This window comes from Plecotus auritus (assembly GCF_963455305.1).
Source record: "Plecotus auritus genome assembly, chromosome: 5".
In the NCBI taxonomy this organism is placed as follows: domain Eukaryota; kingdom Metazoa; phylum Chordata; class Mammalia; order Chiroptera; family Vespertilionidae; genus Plecotus; species Plecotus auritus.
In genome coordinates, this window is record NC_137776.1 from 135,033,693 (window position 1) to 135,051,774 (window position 18,082).

Below are 18,082 nucleotides of genomic sequence, written 5' to 3' on the forward strand. Positions count from 1 at the left end.
GCAATTCAGTTTGGGTTCTTATTTAGCACTAGAGGCGCAGTGCATGAAATTTGTGCAAGGGGTTTAGCCCTCACAGCCCTGGCTTCATCTGGAAGGTCATCCAGACTGCCGTTTGGTCTAATTAGCATATTAGTTCATTATTATATAGGACTAGTGGCCTGGTGCACAAAATTCATGCATGGAGGGGGGAGGGGGTTCCCTCAGCCCAGCCTGCACCCTCTCCGATCAGGGACCCCTTGGGGGATGTCCGACCCCCAACTGCCCTCCCCTGCTGGCTTGATTTTGCCCCCAATGACCCTCCCCTGCCGGCCTAATCTCACCCCTAACTGCCCTCCCCTGCCAGCCTGATCTCGCCCCCAACTGCCCTTCCCTACAAGCCTGATCTCGCCCCCAACTGCCCTTCCCTACCAGCCTGATCTCGCCCCCAACTGCCCTCCCCTGCCAGCCTGATCACCCCTAACTGCCTCTGCCTTGGCCCCCACCACTATGGCTTTGTCCAGAAGGAAGTCGGACGTCCAGAAGATGGCCAGTTGACCCGGTCTAATTAGCATATTACCCTTTTATTAGTATAGCTAGATTAGTATAGGATAGGATTGCTTAAATGGCAGGGGGGGGGGGAGTCTTTTTCAGCAGGAGGAGATGCTCTTGACTGACAAAAACACATAATCCCTATATCTGGACTGATAGCCAGCCATATGCACTATATTGCCAAAGTGGTCATTAAAAAATTGAACCACTTTATTACACCTTACACCAAACAGCTGTTGCCCTTAAAACCCCTCCTCAGCCTCCACCTTAGGTTCTGCCTTCACAGTTCACCCAGATTATGTTCTGATTGGTTGGTTTCTATGCCAGTTAGCATCAAAAGCTCCACCTCCTAGGCAGCCATTGGCTCCTGGCACTTCACCCAGATTTGGTTCTGATTGGCCGGTTTCTATGCCAGTCAGCATCTCTGGGCCTGTCTCTGGGCCTGATCAAAGAGGTGGGGCTTATCAGTAGCCCCCTGGAGGCCCAGAGAGAAACAGAGGCATGGCTGCTGGTGAAGCCCGGAGAGAAAGAGAGAGGCAACGGCTGATCAACAGCTGCCACTGAGGCTACAGATCAGACCCTGCCTCTCTCTCTGCAGGCCTCTCTCTGGGCCTAATCAGCAGCCCCCTCGGCAGTCAGTGCTGTGTCGCCACGGAAACCCAGTACTGACTTCTGGTGTTAGGTCGAGCCTTTGGTCATTCAGACCCTGACTCTTTATATATATAGATTATAGTGAAGGAAGAATGAATGTCACTATAGGAATTAAATAGGAACAAATCTAAAATTTATTGATTATGATTGGGTCAGATTTATCTTTCTGTAGAAGTCTTAAACTCATACAAGTCAGAACAAGACAGAATGTAAAAATAACTATTTTTCCATCTCAGGAATTAATGGTTATTTCCTTATAATAATGAAATGATATTTTATTTTTGAAATCACATGTAAACATGGATAGTGGAATTATTATTTCCCAGAAATGGATAACTAAATGATGAGTTCTTTCCATAATCTACTTTAGCTTTTATACTGAAATCAAGTTTAAATAAGAAATTCCTAAGTTAAAGGCTTGGCTAAAATTATTTAGAATTGGAGATGACCTGCCCTAGGAATTCTTCCTAATAAAAATCTTTATATCACTAGATTAAGTTTTTATGTTAACTAGGTTCTGATTTTAGCAACTGTATAAATGTATTTTCTTTTAAATAAAAAAAATCTACAGATTAATAATTATCCAAGCTGAACTCCCAAAATAATTTCCAAAAGTGATGATGGGTTGACATTTGAGCAATGTTTTAATGCAGGAGTGGGTAACATCTAGCCTGCATATAAGGCCCACAAAATCATTTGGTCTGGCCCTACCAAGGCAACCACAGGTAGGACTAGAAATTCAATAAATCTAGGAGCTTTATTCACAGCAATATAAACTTATATTAAGTCAATTATATTAAGAAAATGATGTTATAAATATTCAAATGGTCCTTGGCAGAAAAAAAAGGTTCCCCACCCCTGTACGAAGACAGATCAATTCAACCCACCCTTTTTTTTTAATTTAATAAATCTTTATTGTTCAAATTATTACAATTGTTCCTCTTTTTCCCCCCCATAGCTCCCCTCCACCCGGTTCCCATCCCACCCTCTGCCCTTACCTCCTCCCCAATGTCCTCATCCATAGGTGTACGATTTTTGTCCAGTCTCTTCCCACACCCCCCACACCCCTTTCCCCCTGAGAATTGTAAGTCCACTCCCTTTCTATGCCCCTGATTCTATTATATTCACCAGTTTATTCTGTTCATCAGATTTTTTATTCACTTGATTTTTAGATTCACTTGTTGATAGACATGTATTTATTGTTCATAATTTTTATCTTTTCCTTTTTCTTCTTCTTCCTCTTCTTAAAAAATACCTTTCAGCATTTCATATAATACTGGTTTGGTGGTGATGAACTCCTTTAGCTTTTTCTTATCTGTGAAGCTCTTTATCTGACCTTCAATTCTGAATGATAGCTTTTCTGGGTAGAGTAATCTTGGTTGTAGGTTCTTGCTACTCATCACTTTGAATATTTCTTGCCACTCCCGTCTGGCCTGCATAGTTTCTGTTGAGAAATCAGCTGACAATCATTTGGATGTTCCCTTGTAGGTAATTAACTGTTTTTCTCTTGCTGCTTTTAATATTCTCTCTTTGTCTTTTGCTCTTGGCATTTTAATTATGATGTGTCTTGGTGTGGTCCTCTTTGGGTTCCTTTTGTTTGGGGTTCTGTGCACTTCCTGGACTTGTAAGTCTATTTCTTTCACCAGGTGGGGGAAGTTTTCAGTCATTATTTCTTCAAATAGGTTTTCAGTATCTTGTTCTTTCTCTTCTTCTGACACCCCCATAATTCGGATGTTGGTATGCTTGAGGTTGTCCTAGAGCCTCCTTACACTATTTTCAAATTTTTGGATTCTTTTTTCTTTTTGCTTTCCCAGTTGAGTGTTTTTTGCTTCTTCGTATTTCAAATCTTTGACTTGATTCTTGCGTTCCTGTAGTCTGCTGTTGGGTCTCTGTATAATATTTTTTATTTCAGTTAGTGTATGTTTGATTTCTAGTTGGTCCTTTTTCATATCCTCGAGGGTCTCACTAAATTTATCGGCCTTTTCTAGGAAATTCTTGAAAAACCTTATAACCGTGGTTTTGAACTCTATATCTAGTCGTTTGCTTTCATCCATTTCTTTCATTTGTGATCTCTTTCTTTGTCTCTGCATTTTCGCTGATTCCCTGAGTTGGTAGAGTAGCTTTGTGTGCTAGGTGTCCTATAGGGCCCAGTGGCTCAGCCTCCCCAGTTACCTGAGGTGGACACTCTTGGTGCACCCCTTTGTGGACTGTGTGTACAGCCTTGTTGTAGTTAAGTCTTGATTGTTGTTGGTATCACTGGGAGGAATTGACCTCCAGGCCAATTGGCTGTGAGGATCAGCTTTGTCTACGCTGGGAGAACTTTGGTGCTGGAGACACCCTTATGAGACAAGACTTGCAAAATTGCAAAAGCCTCTGTGTTCAGCTTGGATGGGGCGAAGTCTCAGGGTGGAGCAGACAGCCTTGGCTTCCCATCAGCCCTGCCCTATGAGGCCCCTGGGTCTCAGTGTCCCTCGGTAATCACTGCAAGCACCTCTGAGAGAAAGCCGCCCTCGAGTTCTGCCTGCTGCCAGACAGTCCAGTTTCTCCCCGAATGAGTCTGGGTTCCCAGAGTCTTGCCCAGAACTGGAGTTCAGTGCAGTCGGGAGCTTCCGTCTCCCTCCTGCTTGAGAAAGCCAGCTGCGCACTCAGCAGTCAGTCCTGTCTGCGTGTGCGCACATGCCTCCAGACCTCTGCCTTCCGCAGCTCACCTGAGTCTCAGTGTGCTTTTCTCTTTTCCTGACAGTCCAGATTCCCCCCGAATGAGTCTGGGTTCCCAGAGTCTCGCCCGGAACTGGAGTTCAGCACAGTCGGGGGCTTCTGTCTCCCACCCGCTTGAGAAAGCCAGCCACGCACTCAGCCGCCAGTCCTCTCCACGCTCACATCTCCCTACCTCAGCCTTTTGCAGCTCCTCTGAGTCTCAATATGCTTTTCTCTTTCCTTCTAGTTGTAGAATTTCCACTCAGCCAGCTTTCCTGTGGTTCTGGATGATGTCCATTTTGTCTTTTAGTTGTAGTTTTGAAATTGTGTGTGAGGCAGCAGTTTAGGTGTTTACCTATGCCGCCATCTTGGTTTCTCCTTCAACCCACCCTTTTGACCAAAACTTTGCTTTGGTGTAGATTGTACCTCTTTAGGGTAGTAACTTCTAATACCCATGGAAGGTGATATTAGCATTAGGGATAGGGAAGCTTGAAGGGAAAAAAGAAACATTTACAGAGAAAAATCAGTGTCCTCCCCACCTCCTACCACTGTAAAGAAAATTCAGGTAGTTTAATTTTATTATGAGAATAGAAAAAATAAGGATTATAAAGCTCAAAGGTAATTATTTATGAAAAGGAATATATATAACACCAAACAGTCTTTCCTTCACTCTTTGATAAATATTTTATTTATGAAATGTTTTATTATGAAGTTATAAAGTCTTTACATCTGAATAAAATTATTTCTTAACCTAATGGTCTAGATGTTTCTAAACAATTGTTGAGAGTGGACCACGAAAGACCTGGAATAATTGTATGGTCAGGCAACTATACCACAGATCTTTCTTATTTTTCATAGTTATTTAAAATAAACATGCTGTTATTTACCTATTATGACCAATGCTGAAAGGATATCCTGTTCCACTTCTAGTTTTTAAAACACTTTTGTTGAGGTATAATTTACAAGTATAAAATCCACCCACTATAAGGGTAAAATTCCATGATTCTTAGTGCATTTATAGAGTTGTGCTACCATCACCATAATCCAGTTTTAGAATATTTCCGTCATCTCCCAAGATTCCTTTGTGTTCGTTTACAGTTTATCTTTGATCTTGGCCCTTTACCTAAGAAATCATTAATCTACTTTCTATCTTTGTATATTTGCCTTTTCTGGACATAAATGGAATAATAAAATATGTAGTCTTTTTTGTCTGGTTTATTTTACTTTGCATAATATTTTTGAGGTTCATCCATAATGGAGCATATTTTCTGCTTCAAGGGAATTTTAGAATCAGTTTGTCAAGCAAATTTAAAAATAAGGAAAAAATATTCTGTCAACCAGGAGGAAAGGCCTTTGCTCAGTATGGCCTTTAATCCCCCTTACTTGTTTCTTGCTTAGAATTCCTCCATCTTTTAAAGCATTTTTTGAGGAATTATTTTATATTCAGAACATTTCTGAATGTAACAAAACCACATGGAAGTACAAAAAGTACTTTTTGTTGAATAAAAACATTTAGTTTTCAGGATTGCATGAAGATACAGAAATGTAGGACCAGAAAAGCATAACTCACTAAGAAGACAGAGGGAAACTAAATAAAGAACATTCTCATAGTTATAGTCAGTTGTGTTTAGTTTTGTCTTTTTGTTTTACTTCTCTTTTTCAAGTAAGTACTTTAATTTTCTGGCTATTATTATAAATGGTATAAATAATACTACTCTGCCTTTCATTTTAACTATAATGCCATCTCATTAGACCAAAGTCATTTAACTGACAACCTCTTATCTGGAACATGATGAGGAAGCAAGAAAAAGTATTTAAAGACAAAAGAACCTAATAATTTTAACAAGGCCATGTTCTAAAATTTATGCAACATATTCATAGGAAGCCCCTGGCTTCCTGGTCCTCATTAAGAACTAAGTACTTTTATTTTATACACAGTTCTAAAAAGGTTTGTTCTTTCACTGCCCCTAGACAATCAAAAGCAACAGATCATTGAGAAATCAAGAGGAAGAGACAGAGGAGGAAGGAAAGCCAGGAGAGATTGGTCCTTAGAGAAGGACTTATTGCTAAGAGTGGGAAATAACAGGGCGACAGTGGAGGAGACAGAAAATGGACACAAAGGCCTGGACCATCCAGTGAACTCTGACAGCACCACTGCATGACAGTGTGGGAGAGCTAACGATAACTTTCTGTCTCTATGAAAAGAAGTTTCCTTATATTCAAACTACCTCCACTCCTTCCTGGAAGAGGAGTAGGTTGGGCAAAAGTAGGTTTATAGCTGTGAGTGCACAAAACAGAGATTATCCTTCTATTATTATTTATTAATTGTTATATTATTTTCCATATGAACAACTGTAAACCTACTTTTGCCCCACCCTGTATATGACAACTATTTAATTAAATTTATAAATAAATAAACAACCAAGCAATTTTTATTTGCTATATCCTATAATGAAGGCAGCAGTATATTATAGCGTTTAGACAACTGTCTATTAAAGTAGCTAGAATTCTTACAGAAAGGAAGGCTGTGTGAGAATGAAGGCAGAGATTAAAGTGATGCATCACAATCCAGGAAATTCTAAGAATTGCTGGCAGCCATAATAGTCTAGGGGAGATCAACACATTCCACGAGATTTTTTACTTTGACAAAGAATGATCAAATCTTTTTTTTTTTTTAAGTAAACATTGTTTCAGAGGTGGAACGGCTTTCATATATTTTTATTGATTTCAGAGAGGAAGTGAGAGGGAGAGAGAGATAGAAACATCAATGATGTTGCCCTAACCGGTTTGGCTCAGTGGATAGAGCGTCAGCCTGTGGACTGAAGGGTCCCAGGTTCAATTCCAGTCAAGGGCATGTACCTTGGTTGCAGGCACATCCCCAGTAGGGGGTGTGCAGGAGGCAGCTGATTGATGTTTCTCTCTCATCAATGTTTCTAACTCTCTATCCCTCTCCCTTCCTCTCTGTAAAAACATCAATAAAATATATTTTTTTTAAAAAAGAAATATCAATGATGAGAGAGAATCACTGATTGGCTGCCTCCTGTATGCACCCCCATACTGGGAATTGAGACCGTAACCAGGGCATGTGCCTTGACCAGGAATTAAACTGTGATCTCCTGGTTCATGGATCGACACTCAACCACTGAGCTATACCACAGCCAGGTAAAAATGACCAAATCTTAACTCCTAAAGAACCTGTTTACTTCCAGTGCAAGATTTGCCTATGATGAAATTAACCAGGAATGATGCATTTGATAATGATGAAAAAGAAGAGATGGTCCTTGGGCCTGAAGAAGAAATGATACCTGGAGATTAGGAAAAATCTACATGAGTGCAAATTGGAGAAATAAATGTTTGTTTCTTGCTCGGTGGGGGTTCCCAAACCCCAGATCCAACACATGCCTGGAGCTTCAACCCTCAAGAGGGACCAAGGAGCTAAGCCCTGTCTTTTTTTTTAATTAATATATTTTTATTGATTTCAGAGAGGAAGGGATAGGGAGGGAGAGACAGAAACATCAATGATGAGAAAGAATCAATGACCGGCTGCCTCCTGCATGCCCCATACTGGGGATCGAGTCCACAACCCAGGCATGTGCCCTGACCAGAAATTGAACCATGACCTCCTGGTTCATAGGTCGATGCTTAACCACTGAGCCATGCCAGCTGGGCCAAGCCCTATCTTTATATCTAAAATCTCATTCTCCTCTCCCAGTTTCTTTAAACAGTAGAAAGAAGATATGGAAGGGAAACTGAGTCACATAGTCACATTATATTTCACCCTATGGTTTACATCATGAATTCTATGCTTGCTATCTTCTATGCTTTGCTAATAATACACTGTGCCAAGATTTTAGAATGGAAAATGACAACTTTTCTGTCTCAAGAATCTGACTCCAAATAATGGACTGGGACTTTTAGATTGCTGCATCTCTTGTGTTTTCTAAAAAAAAAAAAAAGATTAATCAAAGCAATTGAAGAACAAAAATTCACTGGAAAAGCAGATTATTTACTCTGCTCAGGTTCAAAAGGGAAGAAACCATACTCTTTCTTTCTTTCTTTCTTTCTTTCTTTCTTTCTTTCTTTCTTTCTTTCTTTCTTTCTTTTCTCTTCAGCTGGAAAGACAGCTAATGATGCAGAACGAAATGAGAGAAAGACAAATGGCCATGCAGGTTGCTTGGTCTCAGGAATTCCTCAAATATTTTGGAACATTTTTTGGCATTGCAGCCATCTCTCTAACAGCTGGGTATATTTGTTATTTACTTTAAAATTTTCTTAAGTAATTTATTTATTTTGTCTTTGCCATTATCATATTACTAGAGACCCAGTGCACGAAATTCGTGCACGGGGGTGTGTCCCTCAGCCCAGCCTGCACCATCTCCAATCTGGGACCCCTTGAGGGATGTCCAACTGCCTGGTTAGGCCCGATCCTACTGGGCAGCCGGACATCCCTCTCATAATCCAGGACTCCCAACTGCTAACCTGCCCGCCTTCCTGATTGCCCCTAACCGTTTCTGCCTGCCAGCCTGATCACCCCCTAACCACTCCCCTGCCAGCCTGATTGATGCCTAACTGCTCTCCTGCCAGTCTGATTGCCCCTAACTGCCCTCCCCTGCAGGCCTGGTCACCTCTAACTGCCCTCCCCTGCAGGCCTGGTCACCCCTAACTGCCCTCCCCTGCAGGCCTGGTTCCCCCCAACTGCCCTCCCTTGCTGACCTGGTCCCTCCCAACTGCCCTCTCCTGCTGGCCTGATCGCCCACAACTGCCCTCCCCTGCAGGCCTGATCCCTCCCAACTGCCCTCCCCTGCTGGCCATCTTGTGGTGGCCATCTTGTGTCCACATGGGGGCAGCCATCTTGTGTGTTGGAGTGATGGTCAATTTGCATATTACTCTTTTATTAGATAGTATAGAGGCCGGCTGCACGGGTGGGGGCCAGCTGGTTTGCCCTGAAGGGTGTCCAGGATCAGGGTGGGGGTTCCCTTGGGGCATGGGGCGGCCTGGGTAAGGGGCCTATGGTGGTTTGCAGGCCGGCCACGCCCCCTGGCAACCCAAGTGGAGGCCCTGGTATCTGGGATTTATTTATCTCCTATAATTGAAACTTTGTAGCCTTGAGCCGAGGCCTGGGCCGGCCACGGTGTGCAGGAAGCTTGGCTTCCTCCATTGCCAGGGAAACCCAAGCCTCCTGCTCGCTCCGTGGCTGCAGTCATCTTGGTTGGGTTAATTTGCATACTTGCTCCTGATTGGCTGGTGGGTGTGGCTTGTGGGTGTAGCAGAGGTATGATCAATTTGCATATCACTCTTTTATTAGATAGAATTATTCAGTTGGCCAAGACAGGACTTTGGTCCAAATACTGTGCATGTAAACAAAGTAATCCATTATAGCTTAATCCCTGGAGGTAATTCTGTAGAAACAAGGTAGCAATAGTTAATTCTGCCTTTAGTTTATTAGATTGCCTCTGTTCTTTTCTCCATTTTACAAGTTAGAGAACTAACTTGGCACTGAGACAGGAGGCTTCTACAAGTTTATCTCCACAATCCTTAAATGGTAGATATCAACACTTCACTATTTATAAAATGCATAATCTGAGCCTCAACATCAAATACAAATGAGTAATTCATAGACCCTGCCTGTCCTGGAGAACTATAGAATCTGGTGAGGGGTTATGGGTAAGGAAATCCTATTTTTCAAAGAAATGCAAATGAATTAAGTAACTTTTGAAATAAAGGACATTCTTTCAAAAAGGAGGTAAATTTTTTTTTCATCGAGTATAAAGATATGTATTTACTGGTCATTTCTTGATATTTCTTTTTCTTTGTTCTTGAACCAGAGCAATAAAAAGGAAGAAGCCAGCCTTCCTCTTCCCTATCATTTCATTAGGCTTTGTCCTCACCTACCAGTATGACTTAGGCTATGGAACCCTTCTACAAAGAATGAAAGGTAAGCTTTTGATAAACCAGACTCTATTTCTTACTCATTACCTGATTAAAGGATCCCTTTCTTATGATTCCTTGACTTAGGAAGATTCTGACAAGACCCTTTCCCTCGTTTTTAAATATAATAATTATTAAAATTTAGATTATATAAACTTATAATGAAATAAATTACAAAAAAATAAGCATATTAAAAACAATATTAAAAAGTACTCAACTGATCAGCTTCTAATTATTAGTCTGTAATCTACACATTTAGATTATATATGTCTATACTCCTAAGTTATGAATATCTATTGTATCTGTATGGTAGAAATGCAGATACAATATAAAAATACAATAAAATACAGATACAACTCTGACTTTAGTGACATCCCATTGGTACCCTGAAGTTGATTGTGGTGGAAGTATTTATACCATGGAAATCTGCAAATGTTAAATCAAGACTTGACTTATTTTATTGTTGTTGTTGTTGTTTATTTAGACCAGGAGTTGGTATACTATGGCCTGTGGGCTGGCCACCTGTTTTTGAAAATAAAGTTTTATTGGAACATTGACATGCCATTCATTTTTTAGTTGGCTTTGGCTGCTTTTCATTACCATGACAGAGATGCCTCATTGGAACAGAAACAAAAGGCCTCACACAAGCCTAAAATATTTACTGTCTGGCCCTTTAACAAAGTTTAGCAACCCATGGTCTAGACCCGTGGTCGGCAAACTGCTGCTCGCGAGCCACATGCGGTTCTTTGGCCCCTTGAGTGTGGCTCTTCCACAAAATACCACAGCCTGGGCGAGTCTATTTTGAAGAAGTGGCATTAGAAGAAGTTTAAGTTTAAAAAATTTGGCTCTCAAAATAAATTTCAATCGTTGTACTGTTGATATTTGGCTTTGTTGACTAATGAGTTTGCCGACCACTGGTAAGACTTAAGATAGTGATGAAGGCTATGTTAATAATGCAGATTATGTTTAAAAGTGTGTTGTGTCTATAGCCATTACATTGTGAATGGCTTTTAAAAATGAAGAAATATTCTCCCAATATTTAAAAAACTGTTATCTGATTTAGCAAAATTGTTCATATCATTCTCAAATGAGTAAAGATCCAACATATCTCATTGTTTCACTTTTGTCATACTCATTAATGTAAAAGAAAACACCAACCATCATTCATAGTGGAATTATACTCATTCACCAACTGCTATTATAGGCTAGCTATGACTACAAGGGTTCAGCAAAAATCAATGAAAACATTCTGTGAGATCCAATTTGCTACATGGAATTTATGATACAATGTATTGTACGTTTTATTATTTATAACTTGTGTGCTACATATATTTTCTATAGGTAAATCTATAATAAACATATGTGCTTAATAAACTTTACATTTTATCTCCCCCCTCCCTCTGAGAGCTGGTTGTTAAATATTCACCAGACTGTGCTGCTCTCACAGAACCTTGGCTGTCACTGCCCTAGCAAATAGCACTGCTGTCAGAAGCCATTCCTGTCCTAGGAAGATAGTTTCCCATTAGTCTAGGATATTCCTGCTTCCATATTCCTACCACTTCTCTGGGAACTACACTCATACGAGTATCCCTGTGTCCCCACTTTTTGAGCCTTTAACCCATAGAACATTGGAAACAGTATTTTCCCAAGCCTTCATTTTGCCATCCTGCTCTCTCCTGGGCTATGGGCCCATCCTTGAAGCTTTGTGGGAACTGCTTTGATGTGGTAAAGGAGGAGGTACAGGCTTTGGAATAGAGTAGAACATCTCATTCCAGGGCCTGGGGAAATGGAGGGATTATATGTTCTGAAAAAAACAACAACACACATTTGAAAATGGAAATATATTTCTGCATAGATACTATGTAAAAGTGTTCTTTGTGGTCAGGTGTTATTGATATCACAGTTCAGCTATTGAGTTCTTTGTTGATGGCCTAGAAATTGATTTACAGCATTATTAATATGGGAAAATGTATTCTGAGTACTAAACACTGATCTACAAATTAATTTTTTTGGTACAATCCCATTTGAAGCTGGGAATTAACCAGCTCAGTTTCACATCACTCATCTGCTAAAGGTTTCATTAGTTTGAGCCCAACTATGTCTCATTGTTTTATAATGGACATTAGAATTCACAGAGCAAATTTACTTTCTGGAAACAATTTAAGTGTATATTTTTAAAGTAATTTTATTACAGGTCCATCAGAGTCTACAGAACTCAAAATTTTATACTTTCAGGGCATGTTGTGGAAATTTCTTGTAAAAAGAAATACATCTTTAGAATCTACCAGGAAACTTACCATATTAGAAACTTTAGGTTATCACATTTAGCATTGTTAACTAATTATGACCCCAAGATATAAAATCCCTGTTTGACTGAATTTATCATCAGCCATTCTATAAACACATATTGAGATTTGCTACATGCCAGCAAGACATTCTCACATGGAAACATCTAGTCTGTCATCAGTGGCCAGCCTAATTATATCAAGTTATAATGATCTTTACTTACTATTTGGGCCTGAAGAAAGAAGTGTTGGGTGATGATTGAAATACTCTTATAATTTGAAAATTTTAGTCTGTTAGATTTGGAGTATAAATTGTGTGCTAAAAGACAAGAACTTAAAGAAAACATTTGCCTTCATTCCCAAAGTTTATAAAATGTCAATGTGTATTATGATACAATTTTAAAATTAATTTTGCTAATTAGTCTTCAACATTAAAAGTTGGCAAATGTTAATAGGTCCAACAAATTACTAGCTGTTATCTGAAAGAGGAACTGTTTTTAGAAATGTGTAGATGTGTGTGTATGTAGGCATACAGACTAAAAAATATTTAATATTATTTGGGGGTATTTACAAGTAGTTTCAGGTCAAATATTGGCTTTCCTAAAAATTTAGAATTTTCAGTAAATTTTATTTTCTCACATGTCACTTACGATATATTAAGAGGCAAAAGGAAGGGGACTACCTCAAACCCCCTCCAAACACAACTAATCTTTAGCACCCTGACTTTCCTTCAAGGAAAAAAATAACGTTACTTGGTATGCTTTCTCTTCTATATGTTAAAATGTTGTCTTCTGTCAAATAAAATGGCATCTGATTTATCTTTCTGTGAGTCTTCAGAATTCGTCATTATATTTCCTTTGGGAGATCACTTTTGAGGACAGCGGGTGAAATATTTAACTGTAAGATTTGAGGAACACAGCAAGTAGGTCTTCTCACAAACTGCTGATACTCCATTGTCACCTTGTATATGTCTATAGTTTATTTAAGGTGAAGCTGAGAACATACTGGAAATAGAAAAGAGTAAGTTACAGCTGCCAAAAGGAATGATTACTTTTGAAAGCCTTGAAAAAGCCAGAAGGGAACAAAGTAAATTCTTCATAGACAAATGATATCATGTTTACCCACTGAAACTCAAAATACAAAATTGTTGACTTGAATAATGGTTTTCACAATTGTTTAAGTGTTCAAGATTTCGATATAATGGATTTTATTTTAAAATATTAAAATATAAGATCAGGTTTGTTAAGCTATTTTGAAATAAAATTTATAGCATTAAACAAAAAAAGGAGGTATTCTAAGTAACTTTAGATTTCCCATATATGTATATTATAAATATGTAAATATAAAGTTAATAAACTATATTGTTTTGAATTCCTGAAAGCAAATGTCCTACAGCTCTCATTTTTCTGTCTCACACACCTTCCCCATCACATTCATCTTTAATTTGGATTTGTCAGTTGTGTCCTGTCTCCACCTGACAGAAACAACTCATATAATGACTAATATGTATATTGTGCTTCCTATGGCCAGTCACTCTTCTGAGTGGTTTGCATAGATCTAGTACAGGAAGGACTGCTTCTCTACAGAGATTACATTTGAGCTGAGAACTGAATAATGAATGAGCCAGTTGTGTGAAAAGCAGGTATGGGGGCAGGGAAGGGATTTCTAGGCAAAGGGAAGAGCCAGAGGAAAGGCTCTGAGACTTGTCACAGAATGGAAAGAAGCCCAGGGAGAATCAGGAGATGAAATCTGAAGGAAAGAAACAAGCACAAATGCATGGCTCATGAAGCTGATGATACATTAACATATGGCTTTGATACAATTATAGTTGAAGAGAACCTTGGGGCCAGGTCTTAAAGGATGCATTGAGTTCTCCATGAAGATAAGGGGGTGAAGAGGAAGTGCATCCTTGGCAGAAAAAGAAGAATGACTAAAGGCAGTGCCATGCATGTCAAGTCCAGGGATTTGCTGCTGGTTATTGGGTTTGCCTGGGGCAAGAGGTTCCTTACTTGGGAGACTTAAGAAATAAGCCTGGAGGAACAGCTCAACTCCTTTGGTGTAACACCAAGGAGGTTGTGCTCTATCCTATGGGGACTAAAATTACAACTCAATCAAGTTTACATGGTATTCCACCTAATTCAGTTTGTGTTTGGGGATAATTCTGAAGGGTCCTTATGATATAGTACTTAACTGCATTTTGTAAAAGATTATAGCAGTGCCCCAGATCCACTCAAAACAGTTTTAGCAACAAATATTGAAACTATATTGTCAAGATGTTAAAGAAGTAAGGAAGACCCTTATAAATGATCTAGTCTAAATCCCATTTTACAGTTGAGAAAATGGAGGTTCATAGTGATTTACCTGAAGTTCCACATCTGGTAATGGTAGTGGGTACTAAAGCCCTGGTGTCTGATATCCCTAGAAGGATTCTTTCCAATGCAACATGCTGCTTGACTTCAAAAGAAAGTGATAAAGTAAATATCAAAAATAATTTTTAAAAATTATGACATATGCTCAATTTCAGAGCCTTAGAAAATGTCCCAGAGATGGGGTTAGAACAGGATAGGGAAGTAGCAGAGTCAGACTGAAAAAATAATCTACAACCAATGTAATTGGAATATGAGTAATCTGAAGTTGATACTATATTTTATAGGCTTCAACAATTTTAATATATGCATGTTAAATGTGATATTTTAGAGACACTAGCCAGAACCTAGAAAGTTTTTCTGCTCCACTCTTATGGGAAAAGAACAAACCCTTGCTGGGAAAATATTATTAATTAAGCCTTATTACTCATGCATTGTGGTGTCTCTTAGCCTTGGAATATGTCTGTTCTGTGAGAGGGTTGGAAATGCTCTCCTAGGTTTGGCCTTGTGGGTGACTACAGGAGATTTCAGAAATACCATGCAAACTACAAACTGTCCAATTTGAAGAAAGTAGTTTCTAATATTCAGGGCTATTTAGCATCCCTACTGATTTTTTTACTGGTAACTTTGGGTCTTGGAGTTTATGAAGATTGAAGCAGTACTTGGGCTGCAGGTGTACCAGGAAACCCAGGCTGGCTGGAAGCAGAGGAGCGTGGGGGGTGACAGGTGAGAAAAGCCTAGAAAATAAGAGAGCCAAGGAAGAGTAGTCTTCATGAAGGGATGGAGCTGACTCAAATGCCTTTCACAGTAAATGGCTGCCAGGGTTCCATTACTGGCTTGCTTGGGGGAGCTGAGCTCCGTAGGGACCAAAGTCACCCATGGAATCCCCTCACAAGCCTGTTTATTTTGCTGTGGTAACTTGTTCCTTTGGCTTCTTGGATGGTAGTAAGTGTGTCTGGAACAACACAAATTTATCATGACTGCTGATAAAAGTAACTGGAACCCTACATCCCACTGATACTCAGTGGTCACTGAGTCTGAGGTTTAGATAGCATTTCTGGTTCATTATTTCTCAGTCCACAAGTGTCATGGGGTTAAAAGATAGATTGCTAACCTCAGTTTATTTATTCTTTTTCTTGGAGGACTTCACCTGTGGTCAGAAGCACTGTGTAGATGTTTTCTGCTCTGCCTGGACATGAAGGACAGGCAACCCCTGAGCCTGAGTTGGTTTGGGCATTTCATTTGGTGTTAAAGAACAGAGTTCAGAATATGTCTCATGAAGTCACATCCTAGAGAGGACTGTCAATCTGGGATTCTAGCTTGGTGGGGATTTCAAAAAACTATAAGGAAACAGCCGTTGAAGGTATGTAAAAGTCAATGGATTTCAATCAATTAAAATAAAATAAGGAAGGTCTGTGAAAAGTTATCAGGGTGTCAGGATTGGGCTTTGAGGAACATCTATAACTATTTTTCCTAACATTCCCACACCATTAATTTTCTGCTGATGAAGATCTGACACAAGTAGAAGGCAGTATCAACTGTATCTACCAAGGTGATCTTGAGAGAGAGAGAGAGAGAGACAGAGAGAGGGGGGGGGGGTGTAGAGGGAGGGGTTGAGAGCGAGAGGGATTGAGAGAGAGAGAGAGAGAGAGATTACATTCCATAGAAATTCAATATGGATTCTGGATACTCGACAATTTCATTTCTTGAAATACTCCAGAGAAGACTTGGCATCCAGAATGCTTTTCATCTTCAAGGAACTAAGATATTTGAAAGGAGTCCAACTAATGCTATGTATTTCAAACTAGCAATAACAAAAAGACACCTATGGTTTGAATAGTTTGTGCCTCTAGGTCAGGGGTGGGGAACATCCAGCCTTGCAGGCCATATAAGGTCCCTGAAATCATTTGGTCTGGCCCTACCAAGGCATTAGGGGTGAGTTAATTAAATGTTTGACCAAATATAACAGCCTAATTTTTAAATTGATAATTTTGTATAGCCTGAGAATGTTGTTATAAATATCCAAATGGCCCTTGGCAGAAAAAAGGTTCCCCACCCCTGCTCTAGATAGTTACTTCTTTGAATTCAATAGCCATAAGAAACACAGGATGCTAGACTGACCTTCCATCCAGTTTTCTTGTATGGACTGAAAGCAAAGGACAAGCCTACCACCTCTGAAACAGCCTGAAAGTCTTACTAGGCAGGTGAAGGGGATTTTGTTCATCTACTGACTTTCATAATTGCTTTTTAGCAATTCAAGCAGACATCAATTTCCTACCAAAATAGGTGTGTTATAGGAAAAGTTCAAATGGGCTCATAAATAAGATATTCTGTTCTTCCTCCCATTTCTTTATCTCTTTTAGATAATCCTATCTCAATATAGGATTTCCCCAAAGCAGATTTGGCACCCATCACTTGAGCAAGTCATTGATTTTGGAGGTGATCCCAAAAACATTGGTGGGGAATTGAGGAAGTAGATAGGACAGAGAAGGAAACTAGTAAATGAAGTCTAACCCAGAAAGTGACCTTTGCAGACCACTGTAGCTTAATCCTGATGAAGAACTGTGGGAAATTGTTTAAAACATCCCCTACCCCGACCTGAGTTATCCAATCCAAGGAGTGAAATTTTCCTAGCTTAGAATATACAGGCAAAGTGGGCTCTGGAAACCAGAATAAACCTCAAGCAAGAAATGCAGATGTTAGACACTAGAAGTCAGATCAGCTCAAACTGAAACGATAAGGGCTAATAAGTAATTGAAAGCAACTCATATTTTAGTTACTGATAGGGTTACTTTAACTTTACATCTCTAAGTAACATTCCGGTGTAGCTACTTCTTAATGTTTCAAAAATATATTATTTCTTGACATATCATAAAGATAATAAAGAATTAGCTCTCTTAACTCCCCCAACCCCAACAGCCACCACCACATGCATCTATTTCCATCCTTTCAATAATGTTATGCGATCATTTTGGTTGGATCAATATTCATTGTTTACATTATAATGATGATGCAAACACTGTTCACAACTGTGTCATATAGTAAAGTATAATTACTTCCCTTTTTTGCTCAGCTTCCTGATTTCTCTAGAATTAGTAAGTCTTTTGTTGTTTTATGTGCTTAATGTTCTTTATAACTTCATTAACCTCAAATTCTTTGTTGGTTTTTAAATCTCCTCCAAAGACATCCATTCACATCAGGTATTTTATCAATACCTTCTTGAAAAAAAAAAATTGGAGGCTTCTGACCTGTTCTCACCTGTACTGTTTTTTGTGGGGTTTTTTTTCCCCTACATCTAAAAGGCAGCTCTCTCCTCCTGAGTTTTCCCTTCACCACCATGATGGAGGGGGAAGGTCCTTTCTTCTTATACTGGGGTTGGATCTTTTGTTTCCTATATTCTATGTTGTGCTCCCTCATTTGCTGGAACTCATCCCTCCTTAGCTTTGTGACAAAGACTGAATGGAAAATAAAAATGTTGAGACCTTATATATCTAAAAATAACTTTCTCTTCTTACACTTGATTGATAAATTGGCCGGGTACAGAATTCCTGGTTGTTAATGACTTTCCATCAGGATTTCTAAGGCATTTCTCAGCCTGCTTGGGTGTCAACACTCTGTGCTGAAAAG

At 39.4% G+C, this 18,082-nt stretch overlaps 1 protein-coding gene across 3 annotated transcripts in view; it reads left to right on the forward strand.

Annotated features, from left to right (window-relative positions):
- PLGRKT (plasminogen receptor with a C-terminal lysine) overlaps nucleotides 1-18,082 on the forward strand; it is a 67,205-nt gene that overhangs the window by 30,698 nt on the left and 18,425 nt on the right. For 2 of the 3 annotated variants that reach the window (XM_080669484.1, XM_080669485.1), the window contains one exon: nucleotides 9,702-9,811. In XM_080669484.1, coding sequence (XP_080525610.1) covers nucleotides 9,702-9,811 — 110 coding nt within the window. Of the gene's footprint in view, nucleotides 1-7,988; nucleotides 8,120-9,701; nucleotides 9,812-13,076; nucleotides 13,467-18,082 lie in introns of those variants that run through there. The other variant, XM_080669486.1, reaches the window with a different exon arrangement.